Raw genomic sequence first — 14,478 nt, 5'->3', positions numbered from 1 at the left:
TAATATAAATTATTAATGAAATTGTTAGAGTACAATGTGAATATTAGAAATTTCACTTCTAGTGAAATTTCAGATTTATACTAATATGTTATTTTACGTAGAATAGAAATGTTTTATATTTTTATTAAAATTTGGCATTTCTTTATATTTTAGATTTTTAACACAAATTTAGAATAGATGTTACAAAATTTTTAGTAATATATTGAATTTTTAATATAAATTACATATTTCTAGTAAAATATCGATATTTTAAGTGTATTTTTTGTTTGTAATGCCTTTAAAGCGAAAGGTTTTGACGTCGCCAGGGTTGTATTTTGTTTTGTATAGAATTAAAATTAGTTAAAATTAAGTAAATTTCACCAACAATGAAAAATATATAAATAACAATATACAAAAACTTAAAATTTTATCTTAAAAACGGTAATCGTAATAGTTTTCTCTTTGTTTTATATTTAAAGTACTCAGTTAGTTACTTTTTTGCTAGTTGAAGCTCCCAACTTGAGTAAGAAATACAAAAACAGCAATAATAATTATATTTTTATAAAAAAAATATATTATTTATTGATTATAGAAACCTCAAAATACATTTTTTGTTTTAAATTTAAGTTTTTGTTAATTTTTATATGTATTATACTTGCAATAGTCTTCTTTTTTATAAACATTGTTTTTATAAGAAACAGTGACGTTTTACACAGCTTGGTATGGCAACACTGCAAAGTTTAATCATGAACTCAAAAACATTAAATTAGATTTACACCGGCTTAAATTTATTTTTTATTAATCACCTAACCTAAATATAAATTGGCAGTTAATTGACAACTCAAAACCAGATTTAAAGGTCATAAAAAATATATTTAAAAGATTCCCAAAAATCATTAAAAAAATCTTTAACAGTTAAAAAGCACCAATTTGTCATTATTTCATACCTAATAAATACAACTCTGTACAAAAATTTTGCTGTATATCAACACTGTTTTTTGTTGAGTACTCACAAAAAAAATTTGTCTGTCAGACAAACGTCGTTGTCGTCGCGTAGAATATTTTTGCGAAATTTAGCGAATTTATGATAATTTTAAATTGTTTTCTTTGTGAAATATATGTGTTTCCTTGATGTGTATAACATTTTTATTAAAATAAAGTGATATATTCGTAAAAATTTGCGTGAAAATGTAGTTAATGTTAGTAAAGAAAATACAAAAAAAGTAGAAAAAAATCAATGAGCATCATTTGAAGAAGAACAAGCAGCGGGGCACCAACCAACTCTCACTCAAACACCAGTTCACACCAACACACAATAAGAAAAAAGAATTCTTGGCTTCTCTCGGTGTTTGTGTGTATGACTGTGTTTTTTCTTCGAGTGTTTGTGTGTGTTTTTGTGTCTTTTTTTCCTTTCTTTTACAAAATCTTATTGAACAAGAAAAGAAAAAAAAGAATATGTGAAATTTCATAAAAATATTAAACAATTCTTGGAAGTTTAGTCATAACATGTAATATAATAATGCAATTATAAACAAATAATGCATTGTTTAATTTCCATCTGCAAAATTGATTTTCATTGATTTATAACGTTTTCCCAGAGGAGGGGACGCATTAAAGTGCTTGAATATTGTATTGGTTTGTTAAAAGAAGAGGAACTTGCAGAGTGGCAAAGTAAAAAAAAAATATGCCGTGTATAATATGATCATCATTTATCTGTGTATATTTGCTGTAACTTTATTGTCCACTGCCATATTTGTGCCATTATAAAATGGTACAACGAAATCACATGTATCTATGAATGAGTTCATACATCTGTATTCCATTTTAATTAAGTTCCCTTTTTTCTTAATGGTCTTTCTTTTAAAATAATTATTTATACACATTTGTGCTTATTTTATAACCCTCAGACGGTCGGTCGGTAGGTCGGTCAGTTGAAATATTGAAAATGCACTTATTCAATGTGTGTATGTGTGTTTTTGTATGCAAAGGGGGTGGATATTACAATAATAATGCACCATTTCGATAAATGTCAGCCATATCAATCAGTTGTAGAGAGCAAACAATGTTTGTTGTTCTGTTTTGTTTGCTAAGCATTCCATCTTGTCTCCAAATCATGTCGTCAGCAGTGCTTACATATGTATAGAAAGAAATATTAAATAAATTGCTTGTGTGAAAGAAAAATTTTTAAATATATGTATTAAAACAAAAGAACAAAAACAACACACTAAAGAAATATGTAGACAATAAAATTTAATTGCAGAATTTCTTCTGTTTTTGTCTATAGCGAGAAATTTAATACCCTACCCTAATATAGTAAGTTCTACACCCTTTTTGCTCATTCATCTGATTGCCCAAATACAGATTAGTATTTCAAAAATAACTGACTTTTTACTAATTGGTAACTCGTTGGTAATCATCAGAAATTACACTTTCTATGTTATAAATGTAAGGAAATCTACAACAACATTAGCCAAAGTTTTTATCTTCCTTAAAGTTAAAAGCAACAAAGAAGTGTTAAACAAAATACTTTATGAATATTTTAAAGTAACCTATAGTCGTTCTTGACCTACCATATATTGTACTGGTTCAATAATATAGATTAGAAAGTAATAGAAATAAACAATTAACAGCAGAACTAATTGAACAAATAACTAAAAAGTACTACACCACTACACTTTATTAAAAGCACAATAATGGAATAAACAAAAAAATAAAAACAAAAGTATCAAAGAAAAGCAAATAGTTGCTGATGCACATAGAGTCAGAGTTTTCATTGTATTGAATGCTGTTTGTTAGGCTTAAGCCCACATCGTCGTCATTATTTTTCTGAACACTGTCGCTGACGTCGTCATTATAAACAACATTAACAAAAGCAAATCCATTAAAAAAAAGAACTTCATTGCGTGGATGGATGGATGGTGGTGTTGACTTTTTAGTCTGCGGTATTATTATAAGTTTAAAAATTTTATGTCTTTCATTTATATTTTTTCATTCTTTTGTGTTTTTCATTTCATTGCAACAACATAGAAGATATTCAGTGTATTAAAAACAAAATTTTAAAATTCTATTTGGAAAAAGAACGAAACAATAATAATAATAACAACAATAACAAAAAAAGAAACAAATGTTGACCATGAAAATGTTTGCCAAATATTTGTATAAATCGATAAACAACTTATATGAGTTAAAACAAAATTCACAATTACTCTACTAATACAAATTTCAAATAGTAATAACAACAAAGAAAATTCCTAAAAAAAAGTGAAATATTAAGTAAAAAATTTCTCAAAATAAAAAAATACAAAAAACAATTATCGTTTTCAACAACACCTAAAGTTAAAAGAATTTTCAACATCACCATTTTACCTTTAACGTCAAAATGGATGGTCAACGCGCTCGCGACATACTCACATTGTTGCAGGAGCGCGTCGTTTTCCTAACCGGTGGTCGTGATCGTCGTGGTGGTCCTCTACTATGTTTTCCGGCTACACCTAGACGTGATCGTTTGAAGCCAGATGACTTAAGGCGTCTTTTGAGTTATCTTATAATGATACCAAGGTAAGTGGGATTTTAGTTTGTAATATACATTAATTCTTTATAATCAGTTTTAAATATAACGGAAATTAATTAGTGGAGTACGAAATTTATAGTCTTAATTTAAAAATTACTTGTCTATATCTGAATGAAAATGAAATACAATTGATCTATCAATGTATATAATGTTTTGGAACAACTCAACAGTTTCTACTCAACTTTACAAAAATAAGTGTCTTTTATGGCGTCAAGGGAAACCCTAAAATGCTATTTTGTAAAAATTATTGAAATTTGTATAATAGTTATTAAACTTGTATAAATATCTATATAATCATCATCATTGATCAAAGATCCGATATGAGGCTTTTTTTCTGTAACTTACATATGACGGTTGTACAAAAACCATAGGATTTCTCGATCATAAAAAATCAAATTCTGTAATTAACTTTACGCCGCTGATCGACTACGCTGATTGCACTTCAAGTCAGCACTTTTATTACTTTAGCGCTTAAAGCAATCTGAAGAGTTTAGCAAACAATAATTTCCTGTCATAGGGCTCAAAATCGATCCCTAAATTTTACTTATTTTGTCCAATCGCTTTATATTTAGTTTGAATATATATCGTCTAACATGCAATAATAAAATTTCAATCTCCTACCACCGTTTACCAAATCATAACACAAGCTTCCAGGCAGAAGTACGAGCAATAACGGATTGCGTAAATTAGATTAGAATAAATATGGCACCCATAGCGCTTAATATATTTACCGACAGCCAGAAGGCAATTAGGGCGATATCAGGAGATAGAACTAAATCTTAGACCGTATTGGATTGTAAGAAAGCTTTAACTTCAAGAGGGTACCAGCCCACTCAGGAGTAGTCGGTAACGAAAGAGCGAATGTAATAGCTTTAAAGGGAAGGGAGCTCGAGGCAATTAAGCTGACAAACGCAAAACCATTCGTTGCAACAAAGGCTGAACTAAAAATATGGGTGAGAGAATCCCATAAGACTTCTTGGAATAATGAAATAGGGGGTAAAACAACGAAAATTCTATGGGGAACCCTGATGAGAGCAAGTCTGAAATTAGTATGATAGTACGTATTCTGAGTGGACACACAGGATTACGAGCACATTTATTCAAAATTGGATGTGCGGATTCAGAGTGACACTTTCTTTGCCACTGTCAGGCATTTGTCGAAGTTAGATTTAAGTATCTTGGAAATGATGTTATTCCGGAAATAACATTCCTAACTAACACTGATTGGAAGATTCCTAGGAATTACGTTCAGGAAACTGAGTTTCAGAACATTGAAAAATAATTCATTCAGATCCCTCCTATTTCTCATGATAAGGAACGCACGATAGTGGCCTAAGTGTATTTCTTTGGATCCTCCTATCAACCTCACCTTACCTAAGACTACTAATTCGTGTTTAAACTTTTTAAATAGAAAGAGAGCCAAAGTTAGATCAATTTCAATCAGATTTTCGGTGAATACTGAAATTGAAAAACGATGCTGTTTTTCATCATCTCATTTTTCAGAATCAATTTCGTTTAAGTTCGGGGATTGTTGCAGCAATTCCAAATTTTCCAAGCTGATTGAAATGTTTGCAGTTTCAAAATTGTAGAAAAACCAAAAACTTTTAACATATTCAGTTTCCATTATTCTTAAATAAAATATTATAGACACTTAGGGCGGGTTTCTTACTACTCAGTTAAACAAGGCTTAAATTGATGTTTAATAAAACTCGGCACAAATTTAGTCGGACTTTAACCAATGATTGTGGTGGTGTGGTTTAAAACATAAGCAATGAACAGCTATTTTTTGCAAATAACACATTAGTAAAATGTAAAATTTTCTCAGTTATAACATAAGTTTAATAGGCCAATTACACTTAGTTAAACTAAGATAATAAGTAACTTTACTACAGTAATCATGATTACTGAAAAACACAAAACATATATTAAACTAGTTTAAACAAAGAATGTAGTTTATCTTTATCTGAAAAACTCGCCCTTAGTAAAAGAAACAAACAGTTCTTTAGCAATATCTATAGCAATACCAAAACGTAGAAAAACTTTTATATTTTATAATATAAAAAAACACATTACTTGTTGTCCCTCCTTATTTTGTTTTTTTTTTTTTTCATTTCAAAACACTCATTATTTATGTTTAATTTTGACTCTCCCTAATGTACTTAAATAAGTAAATGTTTGTATTTCTGCTTATTATTCATCGACACTATTCTAATTGCATCCCATTATTATAAGCAAACAACTACGCGACATTCAGTTACATACGAATACATATTGTACTTTGTACTTTAAAGAAAACAAAAAAAAACTCTTAAAAATATATATATGTACTTCATATTATACCATAATTCAAAATGTATTTTAAAGGAATATTCAGAAATTTTATAAAAGGGAAAATAACTCAAAAAAAAGTTACCCTAACAAATACAGAAATTCTTAAGATTTTACTACAAATTTGAAATATTTTTAAATGAAATGCAAAATATTTATATATAATCTTTTAAAATTATTATTAAATATTTAGTTTGCTGGGAAATATTGTATTTTTTGATGAAACTCTTAATGCCTTGTTTTTTTTTATATATTTATATGTATTTTTATTGCAATGGCGACTAATTTGGCATATTTGCGACCAAAAACGAAAACAAAAGTTTTACTTTATTTTTTAATTTACATAAATACTATGTGTGTTTATATAAAATGAAACTTACGCGTACATAAAAAGAATATTTTGTTTACTTATATGGAGTGGTTTGCTTAAAAAAAAAAATAAAAGAATTTATAAACAGTGCGTGACTCTCTTTAGGCTTAATTTTTTCCACATATCAGAATTATTTATTTTGGGTGAATGTTGACAATGTTTGTCACTATATTATCATATATACCTTTAAATGTATATTTAAGTTAAATTTTAATTAACCAAAAAACACTTTCCAATGCGAATTTTTAATTTAGGAATTGCTATAGAATTTCCTTTTTCAAAAACAAAACTATTTAGGAGATTTTTTTCGATAGACTGTTGTTAAAATTTACGAACAGTTTTTTTCTTTCTTAAAACAACTTTTTAAACTGTTTTCTTTCTCAAGACTTATATTCAAACTATTGTCATTCTGTAGACAAACAACACAGGAATACAAATTTTCATCCTAGAGTCTTTTCTATAGGAATTGTATCTGGCCTCAGAATTTCATCAGGTTTTCGTTGGGATTTTTGCCAAATTTGAGACATTATATAAATCAGTAGACTTTAAATGTTATATCGTCTCTTCTTTCCATTCCGAGCAGATTTCTATCTATAGAAATTATACAAATAGCTTTCTTTCTAAAGAGTCCTTCTCAATAAAAGGAAACTTTTTAAAAAATTTTCTTAAAAATCCTTTCGAACCATATATTTCTTAGGGCGGGTTTTTTGAGATAAATATAATCTACATTCTTTGTTTAAACTTAGTTTAATATATGTTTTGTGTTTAAAGTAAACAGTAACGTTAATTAGGGCGAGTTTTTCTGATAAAGATAATCTTCATTCTTTGGTTAAACCTGGTTTAATAAATGTTTCGAGTTATCAGTAAAGTTACTTATTATCTTTGTTTAACTTAGTGTAATTGGCCAATTAAACTCAAGTTATAAGTGAGAAAACACAATTAACAAAAAATCAATGAATTCGGCAGAAGAAAATCTTAATAATGTAAGTAAATAGTAATTTTCTGATTTTTCATTTAACAAAAGCATTATTTGCAAAAAACAGCTGTTTATTGTTTATGTTTTCTACTGAAAAGTTGGCAACATTAACAAAGTTAACTGAGCTTAAATCTAAAACTTAAAAACACAATCATTGCTTAAAGTCTGCCTAAATTTGTTCCGAGTTTAATCTAACAGTGAGTTAAGCCTAGTATAATTGAGTAGTAAGAAACCCCCCTTTAATGAAGACTAATTTTCAAATGAATTTCATTCATTAAAAACCTTTCAATTATAAACCTTTGTATAAAAAGTATTTTAAATAATTTCCTTTTTATAAACAACTTTAGCAATAGTTATCTTTTTGAAATTATTGCAGTTGTTTTCTTTCTTAAGAAAACTTCGCAAAATAGATTCATTTCCATGTTCATTAAAAACAAACATGTATCGCACACTTTTCATAAAAAAACATTTGAATTTACATCTCACATTTCTTTAAACACATTCTGTACAAAGCAATTCTAAACATTTTTCTCAATTCTTCTTTTCTTTCAGTGATTCGGCAAAAAATTTGGGTTTCACTGTCATTATTGATATGCGCGGCAATGGCAATTGTTCGACAAATGTCAAGGCCATATTGAAAGTGTTGCAAGAGCATTTCAGTGCCAACATACACAATGTTGTCATCATAAAACCGGATAATTTTTGGCAAAAACAACGAGCCTCAATATCCTCACACAAATACAAATTCGAAACATCAACTATATCGATTGAAGCTCTAAATAAGATAGCCGAACCAAATCAATTGACTTCAGACTTTGATGGCAATCAAATATATGACCATCAACAGTGGACCGATTCTCGTTTGGCCATAGAGGATTTCTTTTGGCAGGCTAGTGATTTGGCCGATCGTATAGATGATTTACAGGAGGATTTGCAACGTAATGACTTTGCCGAAGATGTTAATGGTGCACGTCATGCTCTAGATCATCATAATGAAATGAAAAAGAAAATACTCAAATTACCGATTGAGGATTTGGATGTACAGGGCAAGAAGTTGTTGACAAAGATTAACATGAGCAGTGGCTGCAGTGCAGGAGCGGTGAGTTTGATTTTAAAATAAAATTTTACATTATAATAATTATATAATTTAAATCTTGCAGGGTGCCAGTGGTGGTGATTGTGGTGGCAGTGATTCTGGTACTTCTTCACAGTCTCGTGTACCCACTAATAATCCCGATATGTCGGCCGCTATCAGCAAGGCCTTAAGGCAAATTGATCTTATACACTCTGGCCAGCAGCGTTTACTTACCTTGTGGCAGCATAAAAAGGTGAAACTAGATCAATGTTTCCAGTGGCGTTTGTTTGAACAGGATTGTGAGAAAATGTTCGATTGGATTTTACACAATAGAGATGTTTTTCAAATGTCTTATGTGGAAATTGGTCACAACTATTCAGTGGCCAAATCATTACAAGATGAACATCAAAAATTTGCGGTAGCCTCTATGAATGTCTCGGTGAATATTGATCGTATTTTGGCCGTTGCCTCTAGACTTATAGAAAGTCAACATTATGCCGCACAAAATATTAAAACTTTGGCTACACGTTTAGATCGCACCTGGAAAGACTTTGCTGCTGGCTTAGATGAGCGTACTGCTGTGCTTCAACTAAGTGTGCTATTTCATCATAAGGCTGAACAGTATTGCAATAGTGTGGCATCTTGGGCTGCTGCTTGTCAGGCTTCGCAACCATTGCCTTCGGATATACAAAGTCTCGAAACGGCTATACGTACTCATCAGTCTTTGTACGAGGCCATGTGTCAGGCTTATACCGAAGTTCATTCTACCAGCAAGAAATTACTTTATCAATTGGATCATTTAGTGCAGGTGTGTAATCAACCTCCTCCCCCTGGTGTTCCAGATCACCGTAAAAATAGTACTTACAACAAATATGGTCGTCAAAATCCAGCTGCTGATTATAGCGAAGGAGCTTCGCATGTTCTGGCTGTAATACATCAGATACTGGGTCATCATCGCTCATTGGAATCCAAGTGGCATCAAGAAAAAATACGTTTGCATCAAACTTTGGCTCTTAGACTGTTTCAGGAGGATGTAAAACAGGTTCTGGACTGGCTCAAGAATCATGGTGAAGTGTTTGTACGTAAAAATACTGGAATTGGTAGAAATCTACAAAAGGCTCGCGTTTACCAAAAGTCCCATGAACATTTCGAGAATGTGGCCCAAAATACCTATAGTAATGCTGAAAAACTGTTGGCAGCAGCGGATGAACTGGCACGCAGTGGTGAGGCAGATCCCAATGAAATTTACTCCGTAGCCCATGAATTGGAAATACAAGTTGCTAGTTTTGCCGAACGGGTGGAACAGAGGAGAAGGCGCCTCGATATGGCTGTCATTTTCTATACACACGAGAAGGAGGTAACTGCCTGGATTGATCAATTAAGGGCAGATGTTTCCACAGATGAAACCATGTTATCGCAAGAAAATCTCGAAGGCATAGAAAGACTTTTGCAACAATATAGAGATCAGCAGGATAACACGGTTAAAGGCTGTATGCAAACAATTGCTCAAGGAGAGGCACTTCTGCAAGAAATGAGATCTTTAGAGTATTCAGACAACACAGGTTCCCTATCGGCTTTAGAGGCGGCTTTGGAAAAGCTGTCAAAACAAAAAATAGAACTGGAGGAATTATGGTCGGCACGCAAGTTCCGAGCAGATTTAATATTGCGTTTGCGTTACTTTGAACGTGATGCCATGGAACTATCATCGCAGCTGGAAATATGGTCTGAAGAACTGCAGCATGCAGATCTATCACGTGACTACCAAAAAGCCGAACAACTAATACGCATGCACAACGAATCGGTTAGTGACATACAAAATGCCACCTATGAAGTGCTCGAGCAGGGACAGGAGCTTTTGCAAATGTTTGAATCTGCTGGTTTTATTTCCATGGCAGATGCCACCCACACAGCTCAAGCTCGCATAGAATATTTGTTAAACTTTTTGCGTGAACGTGAAATTGATCTTGAAGAGTTGTCGGAGGCCAAACGCGCTAAACTAGAACAGGCTGTGCAACTGTGTCAGTTTCAAAATGATGCCAATCAAGTTATTTCTTGGATACGCAACGGTGAGGCCATGTTGGTGGCCAGTTTTGTTACACCCAACAGTTTGCAGGAGGCAGAGCAATTGCGTAAAGAACATGAACAGTTTCAGGTAGCTATTGAAAAGACACACACTTCTGCCGTACAAGTCAAATACCGGGCCGATGCTTTAATCAATGCCAATCACTATGATCCACAATCCATACGTGAAATATCCGATGATGTCACAAAAAAGTGGCAACAATTGGTTACATATGCCGAAGAACGTCATAAACTGGTCACAGCCTCCATAAACTTTTATAAAACTGCCGAACAGGTCTGCTCAGTGTTAGACAGTTTGGAAAGGGAATATCGCCGTGAAGATGACTGGTGTGGCGGTGGCGGCTCCAGCGATAAAGCCCAAACAATTGTGCAACTAATCTCCAAGCATCAAGAACAAAAGGAAGCTTTTCTAAAGGCCTGTACCCTGGCGCGCAGAACAGCGGAAACTTTCCTCAAATACGCCAATCGATCACAACAGTACTACGAATATCAATCTCAAGGCAATTGTGAAAATCGTGTAAAAACCATTTTAGACAAGCTGCTTACTCAGGAAAATCAAGTGCTGGAATTTTGGACACAGCGTAAAAAGTCATTGGATCAATGTCAACAATTTGTACTCTTTGAGAGAAGTGCCAAACAGGCCATCGAATGGATACATAATACAGGCGAAGCCTATTTGTCATCACGCACTAATCTGGTGGGTAAAACTCGTGAAGAAACCGAAGGTTTGCTCAAAGAGCACAACGAGTTTAGGGGCACAGCAAAGGAGACAAGAGAACGTGTTAAGCTACTAATACAATTGGCCGATAGTTTGGTGGAAAAGGGACATGCTCATGCGAGTTCCATAAAGCAATGGGTTGCATCTGTTGACCAAAGGTAAATATTTGACAAGGAGTCTTTGTGTTATAGAAATTTGTTTGAATAATTCTTTTCTTTTTCAGGTACAAAGATTTTAGCAACCGCATGGATTCCTATAGGGAACAATTGGAAAAATCGTTGGGTATGTCTATGGTAGCAGAATCTGATGCCAACACTTCTATTAGTTCCATAACCGGTAAGATTTGTTTTATACAGAAATCAAGCAAATTTTAACATAATAAAATACAAATTTTTTCATTAGGTTCTTCTACATCAACCGACCGACACTCAGATCCTACACTTGAAGCAAAATTGACCACCTCTACTACAGTAGCGGCCAAAGAAATTAACGAAGAAAAACGCAAATCGGCACGCAGAAAAGAATTCATTATGGCTGAACTTATGCAAACGGAAAGAGCATATGTTAAGGATTTAGAGACATGCATTAAATGTTTCCTTGAAGAATTTCGTTCAGGCCAAGGTGCTCCGGCAGCTCTTTCGGGCAAGGAAGATATTATTTTCGGCAATATACGAGAAATCTACAATTTTCATCATAAAATATTTCTACGTGAACTGGAGAAATATGAAACTATGCCGGAAGATGTGGGCCATTGTTTTGTCACCTGGGCCTGTAAGTTCGACATGTATGTACACTATTGCAAAAACAAACCAACATCGAATAATATGCTAGTACAACATGCGGGCACATTTTTCGATGAATTACAACACAAACACAAGGTAGAACATCCCCTGCCGGCTTATCTAATCAAACCCGTACAACGTATTACCAAATATCAACTGCTACTCAAAGATTTACTCTCCTGCTGTGAAGAAAGTCATGGTGAAATAAAGGAAGGTCTTGAGGTTATGTTAAATGTTCCGAAAAAGGCAAATGATGCTATGCATTTGTCTCTACTCGAGAACTGTGATGTTTCCATAGATGGTTTGGGAGAGGTTGTTTTACAAGATGCATTCCAAGCCTGGGATACTAAGCAATTGATAAGAAAGGGAAGAGAAAGGCGGGTATTCCTATTCGATATGTATTTATTGTTTGCTAAAGAAGTCAAAGATTCGAATAATTCAGTAAAATATCAATTTAAAAGCAAGCTAATGACTACAGGTAAGTTATATAAACATAAAATTAATATTATAAGAAATCTACATTTACTTTGGTTTTTTCTAGATCTTGGCATTACGGAACACATTGAAGGTGATGAGACTAAATTTGCCGTTTGGACTGGTAGATCACCCATGCTATCCGACTGTCGCATTGTACTTAAAGCCAATAGTTTGGAAACAAAACAAGTAGGTTTTCATTAATTCTTTAAATGTTCTACATTACTTTATATCTTTTATCATTTACAGATTTGGACTAAGAAACTGCGAGAAGTAATGCAAGAAACCTGCTTCTCTAGCACCTCACTTACTTTACCCAAATCTCCAGCGAAGAATTCTGGTTCTTCTCAACGTTCATCGAGAGATCTAGATGATCCTATGACCGAGAATGATCCTGATCGATGTTCTCTGGCTAGTTTTGGTTCTGGTAATACAACTGACAGTGACAATAAGGTATTTATAACACTTTTATTTAGTTTTTTTATTTATTTAAGAAGTGATAATAAGCAGATAACTTTAAAAAAAAGAAATAATATTTACTCAATTATATTAATGACATTATAAAACGGAAGAGTTAACAATAACATAAAGATTTCTATAAACATGAACAATATAAAATAATTTAAAGACCGATCAATAACTCATACAACATCCACGTCAAAGCAATTTTAAAGACATGGATTATGGACTATAAAGCGCTAAATATTAAAGGAACTCAATTTTTAAAATTTTTTACCAAATCTGTTTGAATTTGATTAACTGCCTCAAAATTTCCTATGAACTGTCAAATCTTAATCACAATAGATCGCATTTAAGTAAATTGTATAGTAATAATGGAAATTAAAATTCCTTGAGTATTTAGTATAGGAAATCTAACAAAACTTATCAAATACTATAATAACACTTCTAATACCAACATACAATAAAAAAGAAGGAATCCCCACAATTGAAAGGTTGATAAATTAGCTTTTCATTTTGTAAATAACCATTTTAAAATGAACTCAATTGAAATCAAAAACTTGTCACAAAAATTACAATCGAATTAATAATAAAACAAACAATAACACTTGAAACAAGAGCCTCTTTACGAATATGTAAACAAGCGCGATTACTAAACAATCTGAACGTGTTTGGAATTAAACATTATCTTCGATATAATGAATATAGTCGTGAGTTCCGATTAAAATTAAAATTATTTTTGCATAAATTGTGAAAGTAAACAATTGAACAAATTGTTTTTTTTTTTTTTTTGCAATATAACAGCTTTGTTAATGTACCAAAAAGACTTCTATGTGTTGTGATTACTTATAGATCTCGTTCTGTAGAATATCTTTGATTCTTTTGTAATTATAGTCTAGTTCACGAAAACTGTCCTTTGACAGAACCACTATGTAAGGTTCTAAACTGTTTTAATAGGACAAATACTAATTCGGTAAAAACTTCTTGCCACAAGTTGGAAAAAGTACAAAACGGGTAGTTATTCTTCCTGCCATTTTAGCCTTTTTCAACCGCTAGGTGAACTTCTTTAACGACTCACCACCATCATATCGTGCATGGCACATTTTTTATGTTCTCGAGCCCCTTTGGGAAATGTCAAGTATAATAAGTTATGCTTAATCTAACCCCTACAAAGTAAATGGCAGTTATTGGTTAGAGCCAATAGAAGGGACGGACCCAACATGAAGCTTAAACTCCCTCTTGATACTATGAGGAATGCCATGACCCCAAAATGGACAAACCCTAATTCATTCCTGAACCTTCTAAAGTCGCCCAAACACACTACTGAAATGGATTCTATTGTTTCGGCTACAGCTTTTGCGGACGTAATTGGTGGTACACCAACGCATAACCAATCTTGCTGTACAAACCACAGCCTTGCCCTGTGGTTTGTACCTCTACTAGAAACTAGGAGCGGTAACAGAAACTTATCTTGAAAATTTATTTGAAAATTTTGGTTTAAACCACAGCCATTATTTTGATCCGGAAGGAAATTCAACCAACGATCAGCTAGGAAGAAGTCATGGGGGCAATTGCCCACCCATAGTACCAGATTATGTGGCGTCAAATCATTCCAAAAATGGCCGAGAATACAATGGTCATCACCAGTTTAAAGTCCCTACAGA

The 14,478-nt window shown here is 32.5% G+C and overlaps 1 protein-coding gene across 2 annotated transcripts in view; it reads left to right on the top strand.

Annotated features, from left to right (window-relative positions):
• The first annotated feature begins 999 nt into the window (after window positions 1–999).
• Window positions 1,000–14,478, top strand: part of LOC111680697 (triple functional domain protein) — a 47,493-nt gene continuing 34,014 nt past the window's right edge. Inside the window, exons 1-8 of one of the 2 annotated variants that reach the window (XM_046952975.1) lie at window positions 1,000–1,178; window positions 3,007–3,537; window positions 7,777–8,323; window positions 8,385–11,257; window positions 11,323–11,435; window positions 11,502–12,359; window positions 12,423–12,544; window positions 12,605–12,808. In XM_046952975.1, the coding sequence (XP_046808931.1) occupies window positions 3,359–3,537; window positions 7,777–8,323; window positions 8,385–11,257; window positions 11,323–11,435; window positions 11,502–12,359; window positions 12,423–12,544; window positions 12,605–12,808 (4,896 nt within the window). In that variant the 5' untranslated portion in view covers window positions 1,000–1,178; window positions 3,007–3,358. Of the gene's footprint in view, window positions 1,179–2,641; window positions 2,922–3,006; window positions 3,538–7,776; window positions 8,324–8,384; window positions 11,258–11,322; window positions 11,436–11,501; window positions 12,360–12,422; window positions 12,545–12,604; window positions 12,809–14,478 lie in introns of those variants that run through there. The other variant, XM_046952976.1, reaches the window with a different exon arrangement.

The sequence above is a fragment of the Lucilia cuprina genome, chromosome 5 (assembly GCF_022045245.1).
Source record: "Lucilia cuprina isolate Lc7/37 chromosome 5, ASM2204524v1, whole genome shotgun sequence".
NCBI classification, from domain to species: Eukaryota; Metazoa; Arthropoda; class Insecta; order Diptera; family Calliphoridae; genus Lucilia; species Lucilia cuprina.
The sequence above is the reverse complement of the archived record's forward strand: the minus strand, read 5'-3'. Positions and strand labels throughout refer to the sequence as shown.